We start from the raw sequence: 14021 nt of genomic DNA on the forward strand, positions 1-14021 counted from the left end.
AACTGGGAAAAATCCCGCCTTGCACCAACACAACGCCTAGAGTTCTTAGGGATGCTGATCGACACCCGCCGCTCGAGGGTCTTTCTTACCGAAAGGAAGTGGATTATTCTCCGACAGGGAATTCGCTCTCTGCTAGAATACCGACTCCTATCTTTTCACACTGCCATGAGGGTCCTGGGGAGGATGGTGGCAGCTTTAGAGGCGATGCCCTTTGGCCTGTTCCGGTCCAGGATACTTCAGAGAGACATCCTCCTTCAATGGAATAGGTCCATCTCCTCACTGGATTGCTCCTTCCTCCATTCCAGTCAGGCCAGGCAATCCCTCAAGTGATGGCTGCCCCCCCCCCTTGTTCATCTGGTATGGTCCTTTCCCCCTGTCCACTGGCAGGTGATATCTACGGATGCCAGCCTCCTGGGCTGGGGTGCGGTATTCCGTCACCTGACGGTCCAGGGGAGATGGGTGAGGCAAGAATCCTCACTGTCGATCAACATTCTAGAACTGAGGGCGGTCTTTCTAGCACTCCTACATTGGGAAGGATGCCTCAAGAATCAGCCAGTCCGGATTCAGACAGACAATGCCACAGCGTGGCATACATCAATCACCAGGGGAGAACCAGGAGTCCCCGGGCATCGGCCGAGGTATCCAGAATCTTCAGCTGCGCGGAAGCCGCGGTTCCTGCAATATCGGCAGTTTGCATCCCCGGCAGATACAACACGGCCGCCGACATCCTCAGTCGGGAGGGGCTCGCAGCAGGAGAATAGTGCTTACATCAGGATGTGTTTCCATCAAATCTGCCGGCTATGGGGGACTCCGGATGTTGACCTTCTGGCGTCTCGACAGAACAGGTGGAAGGCAGATACCGCCTTGGGAAGGAAGATAGGGGGAGGCCGCAAAACAACCTTGTCTTGGTGCATAATCAAAAAATGGAGGGCGACAGGACAGGGCCGCCAACTCTGTAACCCGCCTAATAGAGGTGATAGCTACCACCTTCCAAGACACAAAGGTCATGGGAGCTTCCAGGAGGGGCTCAAAAGGGTGAATCTGTGAAAGCTTCCAAGACCAGGTTAAAATCCCATGGAGCCACTGGGGATCTGTAAGGAGGAGCTGTATGCGCCACCCCTTGAAGAAAGGTTTTAACCTGCATGCGAGAGGCCAAATTCCGTTGGAAAAGAATAAATAGAGCAGATACTTGGCCTTTCAAGGAACTTAGGGCAAGACCGGCATCTAATCATGCCTGGAGGAAGGCTAGGACAGCTGGTAGGAAACAGGGTATATATATAATCCTTCCGTTATTTTGTTCCGCCCCAACTCATCCTCTGAAGCGTTCTTTCAATAAACTGGACCTGGTCAGGGCGATAAGGGTCTACCTGACTAGGACTGCTCCATTCATGAAAACAGACTCGCTCTATGTCATTCCTAATGGTGTGAGAAGAGGCCGGCTGGCCTCTAAGGCGACAATCGCCCTCTGGATCAGAATGTCAATTCTGGAAGCCTAACGTGTGAAGAACAGGGTGTCCCCCCGCTGGGGTCAAGGCTCACTCAACCAGGGCGGTGGGCGCCTCCTGGGCGGTACACCATAGGGCATCAGCCATGCAATTGTGCAAGGCAGCTACCTGGTCGTCTGTTCATACCTTTTCAAGGTTCCATAAGGTCCATACCTATGCTTCAGCGGACGCCAGCCTAGCAGAAGAATTTTTCTGGCGGCAGTGGTGAGTTTTCCGACCTGAAGGAAGTTTCTGTCTTCTCCCTCCCCAGGGACTGCTTTTGGACGTCCCACGGTTTCTGTGTCCCCCAATGAGATGAAAGCGAAAACAGGATTTTGGTTGCTTACCATAAAATCTGTTTCTCAGAGTCTTCATTGGGGTACACTGTGCCCTCCCATGATTGTTACTTATAATGTTTATATGATTGGCTGACTTGACAATGTCTCCTACTGCTTTTTCACTAACTGATTGTCCTACAGCCGGTCGGAGGGGTGTACACTGCGGAGGCGGAGTTAACATTTTTTCATGGCATAGTGTCAACCTCCTAGAGGCAGCAGCACACACCCACGGTTTCTGTGTCCCCCATTGAAGACTCTGAGAAACAGATTTTACGGTAAGCAACCAAAATCCTGTTTTATATAATTTATACTATGTGATTGTCTGGATTTTATTTTTGATATTCTGTCTCTCAATGTTAAAATTAACCTACCCTTAAAATTATAGACTGTTCATGTCTTTGTCAGTGAGCAAACTTACAAAATCAGCAAGGGATCAAACACTTATTTCCCCCACTGTAGGTAGGACTAGTGTAACATTTCTATTACCTGTATGCCCATATTAATAGGTCACATACGTCCCGAGACGTGACAGATTCCCTTTAAAAGCTACATAAAGGTGCTTTAAATGGGTTGTCTGGTCAAAACTGATAAATCTGCAGTCATTCTGTGTGACTGCAGACTTATGAATCCCCCACAGCATACGCATTGTGCACTGTGGGGATTCACCAGTTTCAGACCTGGGACCAGAGGATATGTATGAGTTATATATACCCCCGGCCAGTGGGCGCAGCCTCGCTCTTCATACACTTGTATGGAGAAAGGCCACTTCGTCTAGTCAGACACACCCACTTGCCGTCCGCATCACTGGTCGGGGAGCACCTTCTGCTCCGCACAAGTGTATGGTGCAAGCGAGGCCAATCCCACTGACTGGGGTTATATATAACTCATCCATATCCTACGGTCCCGGGTCTGAAACCGGCAAGTCCCCACAGCGCATAGTGCATGTATGGGGGGATTCATAAGTCTGCAGTCACACAGAATGACTGCAGACTTATCGGTTTTGATCGGACAACCCCTTTAATACTGTTAAAATCCTTACCTAGCTCATACCTGTTTCAGTAAAATCCATAGTTGATATTTTATGCTATTGTGTTTCAAGTGCGTTGGGGTGGGACATTGCATTCACAGCTTTCCTGTCCTTTCTCCCTATTTTCCATCTGCTGTCTGCCTCATGTCTCCGACTGAAAGGCAGATCTCAGGCAGGACTGACCTGTAGGTGGAGTGAGTGAGGCAGGAGGGCTGCAAGTGTAATGTCAAACCTCAGTTCACTTGCAAATCATTAGATCAAGTTTGGGGTATAAAATTCTGGTGACGGGTTCTCTTTAAAGAGTAGCCGAAGATAAAACTTGTTCTGTATGAATTTATTTTAAATCTCAATCTGTTAATTTTTTTTCCAGTTTAAAGAAGCTCTCCTCCTCCTCCCATCAAAGTTTTTATCCTCTTAATATATTGTAATTATCATATTATATAGCACTGTGTACTTATAATTGCTCATTTTGCCTTTCTATCCAGATAATGCTTCTCTTTTATCTGATCTATGTTGAAACCGGAAGGTACTTGTCCCTACATGACTCATTCTCCTCTTCAACTTCTGACCCAGCTTCCCTGCTCTCCCCTCCACAATAGACTTTTGCAGTAACTCATGACTTGTACAGAGAAAATTGACCTCCTCTTTCTACATACAGCTTAGAAGGCTTCAGCTAGTCAAGTTTTGAATCACGTGATGTCATAGATCTAATGGAAAAGGGAATTATCTGGGTAGATAGGCAAAATGTGCAATTGTAAGTACACAGTGCTATAAAACAATAATTGCAATATATTAAGATGATACAAATTTTGATGGGAGTGCTTCTTTAACAATAGAATTTCACAAAAACTACAGTTTTTATGAAATATAGCATTGAATTTCATATATTTTCTAATCTCCACAGCTCCATTATGTACACAGTACGCCTGGCGGGTCAGGTTCAGCTAATCCACCTGTGGTTAGTACCGTCTATTCGTATATTGGCACTCCTCCTGCTCAACGCCAACTCTCTTCCCTTGTTTGGCGTCTGGGACCAACTCACTTTTTGGAGGAAGTCTTGACTGCCCCCAGTGTTGGAGTCATTTATGAACTGGGACCAAATTACGTTGGAAGCTTTCAAGCAGTTTGTTCTCCTTGTGAGTTTTTTTTTCTTCTTAAGATGATGATTTGTCAAACGTTGCAAAACAGTGCCCTTGCCAAAAATAATAAACTGTGAAATACTAACTGTAAAAGAGTATTACCTCCACAATCGCCAGCCGATCATCTGGCGATGCTTCCCTGGTCCCCAACAGTCTTTATTTACCCATCTCCAGTGACAGCGCGACTGCTGCAGCTAATCACTGACTGTAGAAATGACTTATTTACAACCCTGATGTCTAAACTGTGGGCAGTGATTGGCTTAACTGCAGACGGGGGGACCAGGTAAGCTGTGATATATATATATATATATATATATATATATATATATATATATATATATATATATATATATATATAGAAAAAAAATAGGCAGCACTCAAATTAAATGTGAAAAAAGTGGATACTTTACTGATCCTAAGATGGCAACGTTTCAACGGTGACCCGTCTTTGGCTTGACAAAGACGGGTCACCGTTGAAACGTTGCCATCTGAGGATCAGTAAAGTATCCACTTTTTTCACATTTAAAGGAAAGGTGCTGCAATTTTATATAATTTGCAAAAAAAGAGTAACAAAACATGTTGTTTCAGCAAATGTTGTACTAACTAGGATTTATGGTTTGTTTGTAATAATGTTTTAATGTAGCCACTGGACGCTGCCATCTTGATTTGCAGATCTGTGGAGGACTCATACAGTCTGCAAATATGGCCATCCCTGGACATAGGAGACTGCGGGCGGTTCCCGACCCCACCATGCAGCCTCATTAGCAGTGAACTGAGCACGCCCCTGTGGGCTGCACCATTCACTGCTGTAGGTGTGGCTGGGCGCCATTTTACTGTAGCCCAGTGCTATCTGCTGAGCTCCACTTTCTGCACCGTGCTTCCTGCTCCAGCTCCACTGTCCTTCTGCTCTGTCTCTGCCTCCTCACTCACACACAGCCCCAGTGATCTCCGGTAATCTGACACCTTTGCTTTTATGAGAGCTTTCATGGCTGTCTGAGGAGGACAGTGACATATACAGCCCATAGTGTAGTGTATAATTGGGGGGGGGCTGGAAGTTTCACCAGTGTGGGCATATCTGTAATACTGTCTCCTGTGATACTGCCTGCTGAGCCGTGTATCTAATCCTCTCCTGTGTGATACTGACTGCTGAACCGTGTATCTAATCCTCTCTTGTGTGATACTGACTGCTGAACCGTGTATCTAATCCTCTCCTGTGTGATACTGACTGCTGAACCATGTATCTAATCCTCTCCTGTGTGATACTGACTGCTGAACCGTGTATCTAATCCTCTCCTGTGTGATACTGACTGCTGAACCGTGTATCTAATCCTCTCCTGTGTGATACTGCCTGCTGAGCTGTGTATCTAATCCTCTCCTGTGTGATACTGACTGATGAACCGTGTATCTAATCCTCTCCTGTGTGATACTGTCTGCTGAACCGTGTATCTAATCCTCTCCTGTGTGATACTGACTGCTGAACCGTGTATCTCATCCCCTCCTGTGTGATACTGTCTGCTGAGCCGTGTATCTATTCCTATCCTGTGTGATACTGTCTGCTGAGCCGTGTATCTAATTCTCTGCCGTGTGATACTGCTCTCCTGAAATACTCTGTGCTGCTGTCACCCTGCTGGTTTTATGTGTGATCTACATGGTGGTATTGTGTATGATCTATATGGCGGCATTGTGTGTGAAGTATATGGCGTTATTATTTGTGATCTGCTAAAAGGGGACCCATTCTAGGGTGGTTCTGGCTGAGCACCTGCACACGGGTCAGGGGTAATAGGTGCAGTCAGGGGAGGGCTGGTGAGGCAGCTGAAGAGAGTGGTCTCATTTTTATCGTTACTGTATGGCTCCATTCCCCCACAGCCTGCTTCCCAGCGTCACCCCGGACTGCGCCTGTCGCCTCGCTTTCACACATCGCCAGGACAGAATCTGAGGAGGGGAATGGGGTCTTTGCATGCAAAGTCTGGATCAGAACAGGCCATCAATCAGCAGAAATGTTTCCTGGATTTCTGTGCTGCTGTCACCCTGCTCCTCCCCCCATACATCTCCCTCTGTGCCCCCATAGACCAGCACACTGCTTTCCTGAAATACTGTGTGCTGCTGTCACTCTGCTCCCTCTACCATATATCTCCCTCTGTGCCCCCCATAGACCATCACACTGCTTTCCTGAAATACTCTGTGCTGCTGTCACCCTGCTCCCAGAATCCTTGCTGCCTGCCATCCTCGGTGACCGAAGACCCCATTCCTCTCCTCAGATCCTGTCCTGGCGATGTGTGAAAGCGAGGCGACAGTGGCCTGATATATGGTGGAAGGAGCAGGGTGACAGCAGCACAGAGTATTTCAGGAGAGCAGTGTGCTAGTCTATGGGGGGGTCACAGAGAGAGATATATGGTGGAGGGAGCAGGGTGACAGCAGCACAGAGTATTTCAGGAGAGCAGTGTGCTAGTCTATGGGGGGGTCACAGAGAGAAATATATGGTGGAGGGAGCAGGGTGACAGCAGCACAGAGTATTTCAGGAGAGCAGTGTGCTGGTCTGTGGGGGGCGCCCTGTTCGGTGCCAGGGATTGTACATAGAGCGCTGTGTTTTATACACATGGATGGACCGTCTTCTTGTCTGCTCCACAGAAATCCAGGAAACATTTCTGCTGATTGGTGACCTGTTCTGATCCAGACTTTACATGAAAAGACAGTCAGTATAACTTTGCAGGCCCCATCAAAATGGCTGCTCACTGTGTTCCTAAATGTCATCCTCTCTTTTCCCTTAGCAAGCACCCAGTAGGGGAGGAGAGGAGTGACACCACACCCATGTCAGCAGATTCCGCCCATACAGTGTCCATTTTAGGGCATGATCATATATCAAAATCAAACATCATGGACACTGTACGCCCATAATTACTGCAGGACAGTAATGTGAGCTAGTTGTACACTAGGTTTTTGTGCCAAATTTCAGTATCTGCTCCCCCTAGTGTTAGCAAGTGGAAATGCCAAACTTTTTAAAATTATTTTTCATATTTTACAAAATTAAAAACAAATGATAATATTTTTTAAGAAAATGTAAACATTAATTCTTTACATTTTTTCAATTGCTGAAAATTTTTTTTGGGGATGGCACATTCCCTTTAATTTGAGTACTGCCTATTTTTTTCCTTTTGGCTGCTTGGACACTGCTGAATAGGTTTTGCACCTGCTGTATTGTTTTGGTGGTGCTGCCCTTTTTTCTTGATTTTTTTTTTTTATATATATATATATATATATATATATATATATATATATATATATATATATATATATATATATATATATATATATATATATATTCCCACTTCCTAGTTTCATAGTATGGTTTGTTGCATAACTTCTCATAAAATTGCAAAATTATGATAAAATTGGGGAAACTAAGGAATAGTGATGAGCGAGTATTCTCGTTGCTCGGGATTTCCGAGTATTTTGGCTTCCTCAGAGATTTAGTTTTCGTCGTCTCAGCTGCATGATTTGCGACTTCTAGACAGGCTGAATACATGTGGGAATTCCCTAACAAACAGGCAATCCCCTCATGTATTCAAGCTGTCTAGCAGTCGCAAATCATGCAGCTGAGACGATGAAAACTAAATCCATGAGCAAGCCAAAATGCTCGGAAAACCTGAGCAACGAGAATACTCGCTTATCACTACTAAGGAACCATTACCAACCACAAAGTGTAGCACAAATTACCTTCTCTTTTCTTTAAAATGATATCTATGAGACATAAATACATGGACTTGTTTTGTATTGCAGGTAAGGATTCCAAATATGAATCGGGTACTCCTTCATTGGTATCTCTGGTGCCTGAAGAAAAGGTGTCCTTTGGTTTATATGCACTTTCAGTGTCTTCTCTAACTGTGGCAAGAATAAGAAAAGTTTACAACAAACTGGACAGCAAAGCAATTGCTAAGCAGGTAAGGTTCATCAAGCAGCTGTGTGTGATCTTCTAAAATGATGTGATTTGATTTTGTGCATGTTCCAAAATATGGCCGCAATGCAAGCACTCAATAAAAAAAACATATATAACCTATACAGATATTGGTGATCGATTTTTAAATTTGCTAAATTTGTGTTGGGAATTGAATGCAGACTTGTTTTGAATTTTACAGTGAGTTCAGTAAGGAAGTCAAAATCCACAACAAGCTTAAAGGGAACCTGTCACCTATTTTTTCCCCTATGAGATGCGGCCACCGCCATCAAGGGCTTATCTACAGCATTCTGTAATGCTGTAGATAAGCCCCCAATGTAACCTGAAAGATAAGAAAAACGAGTTTTATTATACTCACCAGGGAGCGTTCCGGTGCGGTCCGGTCCGATGGGTGTCACGGTCCCTTGTCCGGTGCCTCCCATCTTCTAGTAATGACTTCCTCCTCCTTGCTTCTGTCGCGGCTTCTGCGCAGGCATAATTCTCTGCCCTGTTGAGGGCAGAGCAGAGTACTGCAGCGCACAGGTGCCGGACCTCTGTGACCTTTCCCGGCGCCGGCGCACTGCAGTACTCTGCTCTGCCCTGAACAAGGCAGAGAATTACGCCTGCGCAGGAGCCGCGACAAAAGCAAGGAAAAGGACGTCATCACATGAAGATGGGAGGCGCCGGATCCAGGACCTGTGACACCCATGGGACCGGACCGCCCCTGGGTGAGTATAATATAACTCGTTTTTCTTATCTTTCAGGTTACATCAGGGGCTTATCTACAGCATTATAGAATTATCTAGATAAGTCCCTGATGGTGGTGGCCGCATCTCATAGGGGAAAAAATAGGTGACAGATTCCCTTTAATTTGTTGCAAATTTTTCTGCAGATTGCTCCAACAACTCTCCAAAAATAAAATTTGGGAGATAACCCCCCCCCCTAAATCTAAATACATCTCACCTAGCTCTTCTGTGGTTTAATTGCTTGGTCGTCTTTTGGTCTCTGAACAACCTGGCCTCCTGCAGTGACGTCTAGTCCCATGTGACTGCTGCTGCAATATGTCACTGTACGACCTATCAAGTAGCCCAGACACTGTATACAAAGCTGGATATGGACTTTGTTCACAAAAAATGTAAAGTAAAGGTACTCTCACACTTAGCGATGCACCAGCGATCCCGACCAGCGATATGACGCGGTCAGGATTGCTGGTGCATTGCTAAATGGTCGCTAGTGAGCTGCCACACAAGCAGATCTCACCAGCGACATCGCAGGGGTCGAGGGGTCGCTACTTACCGGTCAGACGAAGCGATGAAGACGTCCTCCCGCCCGTGTCCACGCGTCGCTCGTCGGCGCCACAGGAAGCCCAGCAGGAAGCTGACGACTAGAAACGGTCCAGGACGTTCTCGCGCGATCAGCGATAATCTGCTTGGGAGCGGTCGGAGGTAAGTATCAGACATAGCGATATCGCTAGCAATATCGCTGCTACGCCACAAAAACCAGTGACGTTATAGCGATATTGCTAGCGATGTCGCTTAGTGTGACAGGCCCTTAACTTTGAAGTTAGGGCCACTCTGTGAATTACTGTCTAGCAGCAGGCTGAAAAAAATTGATATTAAATTATGGCATCAATTGCATTATGAGATTCCTGTAACTTTATATGTGTTGTGTTTGTAGTTGGCAATATCATCTCATGAGAATGCCACCCCCGTGAAGCTGTTGCATAACTCAGCTGGACATTTGAATGGCCCTGCTCGGACAATAGGAGCAGCACTTATTGGCTACCTAGGTAATGTTTTCTTATGTTCTCTTTTCACCTCCCCCTTCCTCTCTTCACCTTCCTTACTCCACTCCCAATTCTATCCTCCTTTTCTCTTCTTACCTTCCTTCTTTTTTCTTCCCTTTTTCTGCCCTTTTCTTCTTTTTCTTTTTTTTTCTTCCTTCCCTTCCCTTCCTTCCCTTCCTTCCTCCATCGCTTTCCTTCCTGCCTCTCCTCCCTTTCCTTCCTGTTTCTCTTCCCTTTCCTTCTATTCACTCTTCCCTTTCTTTCCAGTTTCTCTTCCCTTTCTTTCCAGTTTCTCTTCCCTTTCTTTCCAGTCTCTTCCCTTTCCTTACAGTCTCTCTTCCCTTTCCTTAGTCTCTTCCCTTTCCTTACAATCTCTCTTCCCTTTCCTTACATTCTCTTCTCTTTCCTTACAGTTTCTCTTCCCTTTCCTTAGTCTCTCTTCCCTTTCCTTAGTCTCTCTTCCCTTTCCTTACAGTCTCTCTTCCCTTTCCTTACAGTCTCGCTCTTCCCTTTCCTTACAGTCTCGCTCTTCCCTTTCCTTACAGTCTCGCTCTTCCCTTTCCTTACAGTCTCGCGCTTCCCTTTCCTTACAGTCTCGCGCTTCCCTTTCCTTACAGTCTCGCGCTTCCCTTTCCTTAGTCGCTTCCCTTTCCTTAGTCTCTCTCTCTTCCCTTTCCTTAGTCTCTCTCTTCCCTTTCCTTAGTCTCTCTCTTCCCTTTCCTTAGTCTCTCTCTCTTCCCTTTCCTTAGTCTCTCTCTCTTCCCTTTCCTTAGTCTCTCTCTCTTCCCTTTCCTTAGTCTCTCTCTCTTCCCTTTCCTTAGTCTCTCTCTTCCCTTTCCTTAGTCTCTCTCTCTTTCCTTTGCTTCCTTCCTCTCCACCCCTTCCTCCTTTAGCTTCCTTTCCCTCCCAATGATTGATAACCAAGAAGGCATATCTAGCTTCTTTCTCAACCTGCTTGTCTACTTTAATAACGTGTTTTGCTTGTATATATTCATTATACCCATAATCCTAAATAAATAAGGCAATGGTCACTTCAGTAAATATATCCAAACAAAAATCATCATGAGGTATTTCATGAAAATTGAAGAAGTGAATTATTAAAAAAGGTCAAATTTTATTAATAAGCAATTTAAAACAATAGGGAATTGCATAAAAAGACATAATGAGGGGTCTCCAACAAAAAGGGGGATAAGGATGACCAGTAAAAAGAAATATTTTAATTCCCCATGAGGTGCAGAGTATGGTAGCAGTTTAAGAACATGATATTACATCTATAGTCCATAATGCCCATAGACCCCCATCAATAGAAAAATTCCTTTCTGGCCAGAAAATCACCAATAAATGCAAGAAATTGCTAAATAAAGTGCAGCAGCACTATAGAAGGATATGGCCTATTTCTTATAAGGGGGGGAACTAAAGGGCAGCTACAAAGAAAAAAAAAAAAAACACCAGGGATATTATTGTAAGTCAATATACAAAGCCTCTGTCTCCTATTGGTTTTTATCATTCTTTCTCTAGGAATTTGTCTTGGAGTTTGTGGCACAGCAAAGAAACATTATATGGAACATTTCATTAAAGAAATAGAGTTCAGGTTTTTACCTGTTGCTGGTTAGTGGATTACAGGTCAGGTAGAAGCTGAATGCTGGTAAACTTGTCCCCACCGCCCGACAGCGCCGTTTCGCAATTGTTGCTGCTTCTTAACTTGGAACCAATGTCATATATTTTACTGTTGGAAGAGTTACAGAAAATTGCATCTGAATGCGTTTCCTATTTTAGTAATTCTTCCCTTTATAATAGGTTAGTTCCATTAATGAAGCTGGTTGTGTTTTACTTGTGTTTTGTGTTTTACTTTAGGCGTAAGGACATTTGTCCCCAAACCTGTAGCTACAACCCTACAGTATATCGGAGGTGCAGCTGCCATTCTTGGTCTAGTAGCAATGGCATCTGATGTTGAAGGTCTGTATGCAGCGGTCAAGGCACTTGTTTGTGTGGTAAAGAGCAATCCACTGGCCAGCAAAGAAATGGAAAGGATTAAAGGATATCAGGTATGCTGGATATTAAAAAAATGGCTGGAATTATTCCATGAAATATCACGCAGCATTTGTACGTAATATATAATTATTGTAACTTCGCTTAGAGTTTTATCATTACTGCACATGCCACATACTCTCATCATCTGTTTGTCTTACATATTCTTTACCCAGAGATCAGGTACCACCTTAACATGGGGAAGCTATCCAAATATTTAGATGGAAGCAATGTGTGCAGCATAGTATTTTAGAATAACTGAGCTACTGAAAAGTGAAATTAGACTGAAATAATTACGACTAATAACATAAATGAAGTCCACTATTTTTATCGATGACCCAGCCTTCAGGCGGGTTGATATTTATTGATTTTTATCATTAAACAACCATCAATCGGGAAATATTTACCGATCGGCAGTCATTTAAAGTTAGTTTACTGGGTGCAGCCTTTCTGACACAGAGGTTATAGATTTAGCAATTTAGCATTACAGCAGAGCTGAGGAAGTTAACCCCACCTACTCCAAGCTCTCTGTTTACAGTGTACAGTGTTTTTAGCCCTATCAGCTGCCGGCACCACCATCAGGGGCTTATCTACAGCATTCTGTATTGCTGTAGATAAGGCCCCCTGATGAAACCTGAAAGATAAGAAAAACAAGTTATATTATACTCACCCTGGCGTCCGGTCCGATGGGTGTTGCGGTCCGGTCCGGCGCCTCACATCTTAATGCGATGAGGTCCTCTTCCTTACTTCTGCCGCGGCTCCTGCGCAGGTGTACTTTATCTGCCCTGTTGAGGGCAGAGTAAAGTACTGCAGTGCGCAGGCGCCGGACCTCTCTGACCTTTCCCGGCGCCTGCGCACTGCAGTACTTTACTCTGCCCTCAACAGGGCAGATAAAGTACACCTGCTCAGGAGCCGCGGCAGAAGTAAGAAGGAGGACGTCATCGCATGAAGATGGGAGGCGCTGGACCGGACCGCGATACCCACCGCGCCCGACCACGCCCCCGGTGAGTATAATATAACTTGTTTTCCTTATCTTTCAGGTTACATCGGGGGCTTATCTACAGCATTACAGAATGCTGTAGATAAGCCCCTGATGGCGGTGCCGGCAGCTGATAGGGCTAAAAATAGGTGACAGAGTCCCATTAATGGCACTGTAGATGATGGAGTGTGAATTTCTTAGGCTTGAATGGAATCTAAAGGACTTTTAAAATATGTTTTGTTTGTGGGGATTTTTCTTTTTGTACAGGGGCAGTGGGTTTGTATTGACTTATGTTTTTTATAAGATTTTTAAAGTTTTCAATAAAAAAAACAAAACTTCTGACTTCTAAGCTGAGTGAATGTTGAGTTTTAACATGGATTCCATTTCCTTTCGAGCACAAATTTGGTTACTCGCCAGGTAATATTAAGCATGGTGTGTATAGGTTACATAGAAGAAAATATATTCTTGAAGAAAATATCGAGTTGGCTATATGAACATGCAAATAAATATAAAACATGTACAGCACCATGTAACAATACCAAATATTATATTTCACTCCTGCGGACTGGTAGAAGTATATTTTTTTAGTCTAGGTTCTCACACTGACCAGTAACGGTGTATTAGTGCTGGCTTGGCTGTAGGACTCATTTGACCTTGAGCGGTAGGAAAAGGGACATTTCTGTAATTATTGCAAGAATTGATAACTAGATGTAATGGACCTGAGACCTAGTAAATACATGTATACTTTGTGGATTGAGTAAATATTGATAACGAAATGCAAAATTTGCATTTTACTCCATATATTTTTGCCCGAGGCTACACACATTCATCATACTGTTGACAGCCTTTGTGAATTCTGCCTTCACTCATAGGAAAGGAAATTATTTCTACCAAAACTAAAAGCAGTGTGTCATTAACATAACGTCGGGACTTCAAGGTTGTTGTAACTTTTAGGTTAATTGGGTTCACATTGTACATGACAAGGGAATTTTAATTTTTGTGTGTAGTGCTAGTGGTTGGGATCTGCTCACTGCAGCGTATACTGATAACAGTGGGCTGTACGGATGGTCTGGACAGTGTAGCTGCCCTCCGGGTATTAAGGCAGTGGGATGGGACAGGAAGCAATACTCCCTGCCCACCAGCCTCTCTCAATTCACCAACTTCATGTCTATCCTTTCATGCATACGCATTGGGCTATATTAGATTGATGATGGTCTCTAATGTAGCCCAGTCTGATATTGGTGTCAGGAAGGAGGTTTTGTAATGTATTGTATAAATCATGAGTTACGTCCACATACGTATTATACAG

At 44.4% G+C, this 14021-nt stretch overlaps 1 protein-coding gene across 6 annotated transcripts in view; it reads left to right on the forward strand.

The window, feature by feature from the left end:
• Nucleotides 1-14021, forward strand: part of WDFY3 (WD repeat and FYVE domain containing 3) — a 436497-nt gene that overhangs the window by 288914 nt on the left and 133562 nt on the right. For all 6 annotated transcript variants that reach the window (XM_073541724.1, XM_073541677.1, XM_073541696.1 and 3 more), the window contains 4 exons: nt 3754-3985; nt 7766-7926; nt 9597-9708; nt 11560-11750. In XM_073541724.1, the coding sequence (XP_073397825.1) occupies nt 3754-3985; nt 7766-7926; nt 9597-9708; nt 11560-11750 (696 nt within the window). The remainder of the gene's footprint in view (nt 1-3753; nt 3986-7765; nt 7927-9596; nt 9709-11559; nt 11751-14021) is intronic.

Source organism: Dendrobates tinctorius, unplaced genomic scaffold (assembly GCF_039654945.1).
Source record: "Dendrobates tinctorius isolate UK_male_01 unplaced genomic scaffold, ASM3965494v1 ptg000011l, whole genome shotgun sequence".
Taxonomy (NCBI): domain Eukaryota; kingdom Metazoa; phylum Chordata; class Amphibia; order Anura; family Dendrobatidae; genus Dendrobates; species Dendrobates tinctorius.